Genomic DNA, 10000 nt, shown 5'->3' on the forward strand with positions numbered 1-10000 from the left:
ATGGTAACTGCAGTGTATTTGCCTTTAGAAGTAGAAATGCATCACAAACATATTTTAACTAACCTAAAGTTCGCATCATCATCATCATTTAGCATCTGTTGTCCATGCTGGTATAGGTTGGACAGTTTGACAAGGGCTGGCTAGCTGGAAGGCTGCAGCAAACTCCAGTCTGGTTTGGCATGGTTTCTACAGCTGGATGCCCTTTCTAATACCAACCACTCCGAGAATGTAATGGGTGTTTTTACATGCCACCAGCATGGGTGCCATTTGCACAGCACCATTCTGTCACTACTGTGATTTTACTTGGCTTGATAGGCCTTCTTCTCAAGCACGATATAAAGCCAAAGAACTCGGTCATTGCCTCCATGAGACCCAACACTCAAAAGGAGCTCAGTCACTTTGCCTCTGTGAGCCCAACGCTCGAAAGGTGCTTTTTACGTGCCGGTTTTGTGACACCAGCATCAGTCATGACTACGATTTCACTTAGCTTGACGGGTCTTCTCAAGCACAGCATATCGCTAGAGGTCTTGATCACTAGTCATTGCCTCTGTGAGGCCCAAATTTTGAAGATCATGCTTTACCACCTCATCCCATGTCTTCCTGGGTCTACCTCCTCCACAGGTTCCCCCCACCATTAGAGATTGGCACTTCTTTACACAGCTGTCCTCATCCATATGCATCACATGACCATACCAGTGCAGTCATCTCTCTTGCACACCATATCTGATGCCTCTTATGCCCAACTTTTCTCTCTGGGTGTTACACTCTGTCAATCATGCACACTGACACTGTGCATCCAGTGAAGCATACTGGCTTCATTCTTTCAAACTTACGTATGTCCTCAGCTGTCACAGTCCATGTTTCACTGCCATATATTAAAGCTGTTCGCACACAGGCATCATACATTCTGCCTTTCACTCTTAGAGAGAGACTCTTGGGAGCTAATCTTATTCTCACAGCTACGCTCTTGGAGCATTCACCTCCACTACTAACTTGGTCACCTAGATAACAGAAGTTATCTACTACCTCTAGCTTACTACCCTGGAAATTGATGGAGTCTATTTTCTGTACATTTTCAGTATTTACTGTACATGTGCATCTTCCACATACAAAAGCTATTTTCCTCTGTTAAGCTTCCTCTAATATTGCTGCACCCCTTATGTGTCCAAAGCTTACACCGGATACATCTTATGAAATTTCTGCCTATGTCTTTTCTACTGATAGAGCAGGGCCATCTACCTGAAGGGATTTGTGATATGTCTGCCTTTCTACTTACTAAGACTTTGGTTTTTGCTAGGTTAACTCTAAGGCCCTTCGATTCTAGACCTTGCTTCCATACCTATATATAACTATTCTGTTTAATTACATTTGATGTAATATTTTTCAGCATTCCCAGATGTTGTAGAGAAAGACATCACCCTAGATTGGGAATTTATAGTTTTAGCTTGTGATGGTATATGGGATGTCCTGGAAAATGAAGATGTTGTGAAATTTATACGAGCTCGCATTGCACAAAGGATGCCGCCAGAAACAGTAAGTGTTTTGTGATATATTTTATACCTGTTTTTTTTTTTTTTCATTTTTACATTAAATTGTCTTACTTCCAGATTTTTTGCCATAGTGTTTGTTAAATACTAGGAAATGGCTTTTTGTTTTGTTTGTCTGGGAATGTTTTGTTTTACCCATTTATCTTCTTAGTTCAAATCTTAGTAGTTGTATATTCAATAAGTTTAACATCAGTGTCAAAAGTAGTTAAGTGTCATATTAAATGCCTTGTGGCATTTAGTTACATTTCTTTATTAAGTGAGATCTAATTTTGGTGGAGTTGACATTGCCTTTCATACTTCCAGTGTTGATAAAATATGTAGGAATACTATATTATGTGAAGGTTGATTCAGTCAATAGTACTCTTGCTCCAAAATGTGTGGTCATGTCTAACATTAAAAATTATTTTTACTAAGAGTTCTGTTGAGTACTGGATTGGCAGACTTATTAGTGCATTGGACAAAGTACCTTACGGTATTTGTTTCAGCATTTTACAGTCTGAGTTCAAATCCTACTGAGATGATTTTTGCTTTTCATCCTTCTGATGTTGGTAAAATAAGGAACTGGTGTAATTTTAATCAACTCCCTACCCCCACTTCTCCCAAATGTTCTGGTCTTAAAACTATATTAGAAACAATTATTACGAGTAATGTATGACCAAATTCACTCACAAGGCATTGATTGGGCCAGGGTTATAATAAAAGTCACCTGTTCAAGGTGCTGCACTGTGTGACTGAACTCGATATTATGTGGTTGCAAAGTGAGATTCTTAACCACACAGCTGTGTGTGTGTGTGTGTATATATGTATATATTTCGAACAAAAACAAATGGATAGTTCAAAACATCATTATGTGTGTTTTAATAGCATGGTTTATTACCAAATACACAGTCTGTTACATAATATATTAGATAACATTATATAAATTCACAATGTTACTTAACCACCCCATTTCATAAGGTGATTTTTCTGCCAAAGTTTTTGGTGAGAAACAAAGAATCTGTGAGGGAAGGGGTATTTATAAACAAACAGAATTCTATACGAATTTTCAAAGTGGGATAGAGAAATTAAACTTTGTGACAAATCAAACAATATGACTCATACATGAATTTTCCGGGTACCTTGGACCAGTGAACAACTGTTTGGCTCTGTATGGTCCACCACACGGACCAGTTGAATCCTCTGGAATACTTTATTTTGGAGTAATCTGTTTAACCAAAGATATGCAGAGGTTAAGTTAACTTCTAAGTTAATTTGCCATGGTCTGTTTGAGCCCCTCTTCATTACTATATGTGTGTGTATATAGATAAGTATGTATGTATGTATGTAAATACACACACATTTACAGACGCAACTTGGGTGCAATAATTTCATTTGCTGAAGCAGTTTTAAGTGTATTTGTGATGTTTATTCTTTCTATATCATTACTATTTGTTGTTAACTGTGTTTTCTCTCCTTTTCTGTCTTCCCCAATATATATATATATATATATATATATATATGTTAATACGTTTATTCATACACTGTTACGAAAATTTAACATTTTTTAGGATACTTTCAAGCCTTCGCCATAAATAACTTGATATCTTCTATCTCTCTCTCTACAATATTTAACCGCAGGCTGCCTCAAGCCGTAATCCCATCTTTTTCCCATCTTTCAGTCATTGGCGGTCTTCTTTTTCCTCCTCTTTTCTTCATATGCTAAAACTTGAAAACGCCATTACTATTACTATTACGATTCTGCAATTTAAATTCCCAGTTCAACTACTTTCTTCTTCAATTTCAACTCCCGCTCGATGACCGCAGCAAGTTCTTAAAAAAAATTTTATCTACTATATTTTTTATTCGTTGTTAATACGTTTATTCATACACTGTTACGAAAATTTAACCTTTTTTAGGATACTTTCAAGCCTTCGCCATAACTTGATTTATCTTCCTATCTCTCTCTCTACAATATTTAACCGCAGGCTGCCTCAAGCCGTAATCCCATCTTTTTCCCATCTTTCAGTCATTGGCGGTCTTCTTTTTCCTCCTCTTCTTCTTCATATGCTAAAACTTGAAAACCGCCATTACTATTACTATTACGATTCTGCAATTTAAATTCCCAGTTCAACTACTTTCTTCTTCAATTTCAAACCCGCTCGATGACCGCAGCAAGTTCTTAAAAAAATTTATCTTACTATATTTTTTATTCGTTGTTAATACGTTTATTCATACACTGTTACGAAAATTTAACCTTTTTTAGGATACTTTCAAGCCTTCGCCATAACTTGATTTATCTTCCTATCTCTCTCTCTACAATATTAAACCGCAGGCTGCCTCAAGCCGTAATCCCATCTTTTTCCCATCTTTCAGTCATTGGCGGTCTTCTTTTTCCTCCTCTTCTTCTTCATATGCTAAAACTTGAAAACCGCCATTACTATTACTATTACGATTCTGCAATTTAAATTCCCAGTCAAACTACTTTCTTCTTCAATTTCAACTCCCGCTCGATGACCGCAGCAAGTTCTTAAAAAAATTTATCTTATTATTTTTTATTCGTTGTTAATACGTTTATTCATACACTGTTACGAAAATTAACCTTTTTTAGGATACTTTCAAGCCTTCGCCATAACTTGATTTATCTTCCTATCTCTCTCTCTACAATATTTAACCGCAGGCTGCCTCAAGCCGTAATCCCATCTTTTTCCATCTTTCAGTCATTGGCGGTCTTCTTTTTCTCCTCTTCTTCTTCATATGCTATAAAATTGAAAACCGCCATTACTATTACTATTACGATTCTGCAATTTAAATTCCCAGTTCAACTACTTTCTTCTTCAATTTCAACTCCCGCTCGATGACCGCAGCAAGTTCTTAAAAAAATTTATCTTACTATATTTTTTATTCGTTGTTAATACGTTTATTCATACACTGTTACGAAAATTTAACCTTTTTTAGGATACTTTCAAGCCTTCGCCATAACTTGATTTATCTTCCTATCTCTCTCTCTACAATATTTAACCGCAGGCTGCCTCAAGCCGTAATCCCATCTTTTTCCCATCTTTCAGTCATTGGCGGTCTTCTTTTTCCTCCTCTTCTTCTTCATATGCTAAAACTTGAAAACCGCCATTACTATTACTATTACGATTCTGCAATTTAAATTCCCAGTTCAACTACTTTCTTCTTCAATTTCAACTCCCGCTCGATGACCGCAGCAAGTTCTTAAAAAAATTTATCTTACTATATTTTTTATTCGTTGTTAATACGTTTATTCATACACTGTTACGAAAATTTAACCTTTTTTAGGATACTTTCAAGCCTTCGCCATAACTTGATTTATCTTCTATCTCTCTCTCTACAATATTTAACCGCAGCTGCCTCAAGCGGAATCCCATCTTTTCCCATCTTTCAGTCATTGCGGTCTTCTTTTTCCTCCTCTTCTTCTCATATGCTAAAACTTGAAAACGCCATTACTATTACTATTACGATTCTGCAATTTAAATTCCCAGTTCAACTACTTTCTTCTTCAATTTCAACTCCCGCTCGATGACCGCAGCAAGTTTTAAAAAAAATTTATCTTACTATATTTTTTATTCGTTGTTAATACGTTTATTCATACATGTTACGAAAATTTAACCTTTTTTAGGATACTTTCAAGCCTTCGCCATAACTTGATTTATCTTCCTATCTCTCTCTCTACAATATTTAACCGCAGGCTGCCTCAAGCCGTAATCCCATCTTTTTCCCATCTTTCAGTCATTGGCGGTCTTCTTTTTCCTCTCTTCTTCTTCATATGCTAAAACTTGAAAACCGCCATTACTATTACTATTACGATTCTGCAATTTAAATTCCCAGTTCAACTACTTTCTTCTTCAATTTCAACTCCCGTCGATGACCGCAGCAAGTTCTTAAAAAAATTATCTTACTATATTTTTTATTCGTTGTTAATACGTTTATTCATACACTGTTACGAAAATTTAACCTTTTTTAGGATACTTTCAAGCCTTCGCCATAACTTGATTTATCTTCCTATCCTCTCTCTACAATATTTAACCGCAGGCTGCCTCAAGCCGTATAATCATCTTTTCCCATCTTTCAGTCATTGGCGGTGCGCCCGCCCCCCCACCCCCACCACCAATACCGTTGAACACTGTTCTCACCCCCACCACCAATACCGTTGAACACTGTTCTCACCCCCCCCCCCACACAATACCAGTATACCCCGTTCTCTCTATCTACACCGGATACACCTTACTCATCTACACTGGGTACGCCCTACTCCCTCCTCCTCCTCCCATACCACTTCTCCTCATATGCTTAAGACAAGCTGCTAGCGCCATAGCTCATCAACTGCCCACCGATCTTACGCTTCCTCCTGACACTGCCTCAATCCGACCATCCCCTTTTAGTACCCTCCCGCCTCGTCAATCCGACCATCCCCTTTAGTACCCTCCCGCCTCGTAATATCCTACGTTTTTATTTCTTAGGAACCTACACCAACCCTTCCTGCCATCGTTCCTCCTTACCCCAACCTTCCCCACTGGTTGCTCCCCTATATTACCCGCCTCAACTGGACCTCCCCAACTCAACTCTAGAATATCTGTATTTCTTTCCTCTACCTAATTACGTTACTCAGAGACGATAACAAATGTCCACTGCTAACACCAGCTCCTGCCCACGGCGTGGTCAGGTTGGAAGAGAGATCAAAAGAAAAATACCACGAAAACTAGCCACCACCACTACAACCCTCCTCTTCTCAGGCGCCGAATCCCCCCTGTCCCCCCCACATCTCCTTCCCAGTTTTCAGAGTTGGCACTATCAATGTTGGTACATTGACAGGCAAGTCTAGTGAGATTGTAGAGATGCTAGAGAGAAGACAGGTTGATGTAGCTGATACAAGAGGTAAGATGGAGAGATGCTTCGGCTAGGGTCCTCACGGGCAAGGCACTTAGATACAAACTCTACTGGCAAATGGTAACGCGGAAGGTGTAGGGGGGTTGTAGGCATTCTCCTTGCGGAGGAATGGGTGGATAAGGTATAGAGGTTGTCAGGGTTTGTGATAGAGTGCTTAAGCTCAGGTTGGTCCTACAGAGTGGCACAGCTATGATTATCTCAGCCTATGCCCCACAAGGGGACTACCAAATGATCAGAAGGACAACTTTTATGATACCCTTCTGCAGGCTACTTCAAAGACAGTAACAAGGACCTCATCTTTGTAGGTGGAGATTTTTTAACGGGCATGTTGGGGGGAATCGGGTATCTTCACTGGGGTACATGGTGGATATGGTATTGGCACCAGAAACGATGAGGGAACTAGACTACTGGAATTCTGTGATGCATGTAACCTTTCAATCTGCAACACTAACTTCAAGAAGCCAGTCTGCCACCTTATAACTTATCAGTCAGGAGACTCCGCTAGCCAAATAGACTTCATCCTCACCAGACAACGGGATGCGGGGTGCTCTTGAATAAAAAGTCCCTCCCGGGTGAAGAATGTATCCCTCAGCATAGACTAATCATCAGTGACTTTAAGCTTGAGGCCAGAAGGACTCCAGAAACAAACCAATCCAGAAAAGAAGGATTTGGAGGTAAAGAACCCTTCGCCATGTCAGAAATTTAGGGACATACTCATCAAGAAATTTGATGAGAGGGAAGAGGAGCTTCAGATGTCAGACATAGAAGGTAGCTGGGAATTCCTACGGGACAGCTTGTTGAGTGCCACAGACAAGTTTGTGGATGGTGCAAAGTCCCTTCCAGACCTAGAATTACGTGGTGGTGAATAGTGCAGTAGATAAAGCCATCTGTGAAAAGAGACGAGCCTGGAAAGCCTGGAGGAGGGGGGCAGCAGGGAACTGTACCAGATAGCCAAAAGGGAGGCTGGGCGGCAGGTATACATTGCCAAAGATGTAGCAGAAAAAGAAGAAGTTTGCCAATGTCCAGCGTCGCGAGGATCAAAGAGCTGAAGTATTTCGGATTGCCAGACAGTGTGTCAGAGAAAATAGCGATGTTATAGGAGAGAAATGTGTCCGCATGGATGATGGGGCACTTGCTTTTTACTAGTGAAAAGAAAGAGGCTTGGAGAAGCCATTATGAAAGACTGCTAAATGAGGAGAATGAATGGGAGGAGGAGAGCCTGCCAAATGTTGACCCAGTAGAGGGACCAGCTACCCGAATAGACAGCTCCCGTGTAGATAAGGCAATTAAGGATATGAAACCAGGCAAAGCCCCTGGCCTATCAGGAATCACTGCTGAGATGCTTAAAACAGCTGGCTATGTGGGCCATGCCATAGTCACCCGCATTGTAAACCAGGTAGTTCACAATGGAGCCATACCCAATGACTGGTGCAGCAGTACCATAGTCAACTGCTACAAGGGTAAGGGTGATGCTTAGATAGAAATAACTACAGAGGTATCAAAATGTTGGACCAGGTGATGAAGGTCTCAGAGAAGGTCATAACCAATCTCATTAGGGAGAGAATTTGTTAGATGAAATGCAGTTCGGTTTTGTACCAGGTAGAAGCACCACTGATGCTATATTCCTGGTCCGACAACTGCAGGAGAAGTACCTAGCTAAAGATAAACCCCTCTACATAGCTTTTGTAGACTTGGAGAAAGCCTTTGACAGGGTTCCCCGTTCCCTTATCTGGTGGTCGATGCGGAAACTGGAGATTGAAGAATGGCTAATAAGGGCTGTACAGGCTCTATACAGAGAGGCTGTTAGCAAGGTTAGGATTGGCAACGAATATAGTGAAGAATTCCGAGTAGAAGTAGGTGTGCACCAGGGCTCAGCCCTCAGTCCCCTTTTGTTCATCATAGTACTTCAAGCAATAACAGAGGAATTCAAAACGGGATGCCCCTGGGAGCTCCTCTATGCCGATGACCTAGCTCTCATAGCAGAATCACTACCGGAACTAGAAGAGAAATTTCGGGTATGGAAGCAAGGGTTGGAATCAAAGGGCCTTAGAATAAATGTAGCAAAGACCAAAGTATTAGTAAGCAGCAAGAGGTACTCAACACACATCCCTCGGGTAGGTGGCCCTGCTCAACCTGTAGGAAAGGTACAGGTAGAAACTCCATAAGATGCACCCAATGTAAGTTATGGACATAAGAGGTGCAGCAACATTAAAGGGAAATTAACAGATAAGATAGCTTTCATGTGCGGCAGATGCACAGGGACAATAGACACAACAGACACTCAGAAAACAGATTCCATCACACTCCAGGGAGAGAAACTAGAAGTAGTTGATAGTTTCCGCTACCTGGGAGACCAAGTTAGTAGCGAGGTGGATGCACAGAGAGTATCACCACTAGAATACGAATAGCCTGGGCAAAGTTCAGAAAGCTCCTACCCCTACTGGCAACAAAAGGCCTCTCCCTCAGAGCAAAAGGTAGATTATATGATGCATGTGTGCGAACTGCCATGCTTCACGGTAATGAAACATGGGCTGTGACTGCAGAAGACATGCGTTAGACTTGAAAGAAATGAAGCTAGCATGATCCGTGGTGGTAGTGTCAGTGTGCACGCAAAACAGAGTGTAAGTATCCTGAGAGAAATGCTGGATATAAGAAGCATCAGATGTGGTGTGCAAGAGCGACGCTTGCGATGGTATGGTCATGTGCTGCGGATGGATGAAGAGAGATGTGTGAAGAAGTGCCACTCCCAAACAGTTGAAGGTATCAGGGGGAGAGGTAGACCCAGGAAGACATGGGATGAGGTGGTCAAGCATGACCTCAGAGCATGGGGCCTCACTGAGGCAATGGCGAAGGACTGAGATCTCTGGAGATATGCTGTGACTACAAAGACCCGGGCTGCTTTCTGCAGCAATTCCACATACCCCTACCCATTCTAAGTACCCCCCTACCCATTCTAAGTACCCCCTTACCCATTCTAAGTACCCCCCTACCCATTCTAAGTACCCGGATCCCCAAAGTACCCGGATCCCCAAAGTACCCTGGATCCCCAAAATACCCCAATCCCCAAAGTACCCGGACCTCGTTGTCCCCGTGCCGCTGACACGTTAAAATGCTCGAATCCGATCGTGACGATGCCGGACCTCGGCCCCTGTGCAGGTGGCACGTAAAAAAAAGCCCCAATCCACTCACGGAGTGGTTGGCGTTAGGAAGGGCATCCAGCCGTAGAAACTCTGCCAGATTCAGACTGGAGCCTGGAGCGGCCCCTGGCTTCCCAGACCCGGTCAAACCGTCCAACCGTGCTAGCGCGGAAAGCGGACGTTAAACGATGATGATGATGATGATGATGATGATGATATATATAATAAAATATATGTGTGTGTATATATGCACGTGTGTGTGTGTGTGTGTATATATATGTGTAATATATATATCTACTTTTCTGTTTTAGATATGTGAAGAACTGATGACAGCCTGTCTGGCTCCTGATTGTAACATGGGTGGTCTTGGCTGTGACAACATGACCGTTGTTCTTGTTTGCTTTCTACATGGAGGGACATATGATG

At 41.5% G+C, this 10000-nt stretch overlaps 1 protein-coding gene across 14 annotated transcripts in view; it reads left to right on the forward strand.

Annotated features, from left to right (window-relative positions):
* LOC115213916 (probable protein phosphatase 2C T23F11.1) overlaps positions 1–10000 on the forward strand; it is a 242823-nt gene that overhangs the window by 232634 nt on the left and 189 nt on the right. For all 14 annotated transcript variants that reach the window (XM_029782898.2, XM_029782896.2, XM_036504684.1 and 11 more), the window contains 2 exons: positions 1388–1533; positions 9886–10000. The exon at positions 9886–10000 is cut by the window's right edge and continues 189 nt beyond it. In XM_029782898.2, coding sequence (XP_029638758.1) covers positions 1388–1533; positions 9886–10000 — 261 coding nt within the window. The remainder of the gene's footprint in view (positions 1–1387; positions 1534–9885) is intronic.

Source organism: Octopus sinensis, linkage group LG7 (genome assembly GCF_006345805.1).
Source record: "Octopus sinensis linkage group LG7, ASM634580v1, whole genome shotgun sequence".
Taxonomy (NCBI): Eukaryota; Metazoa; Mollusca; class Cephalopoda; order Octopoda; family Octopodidae; genus Octopus; species Octopus sinensis.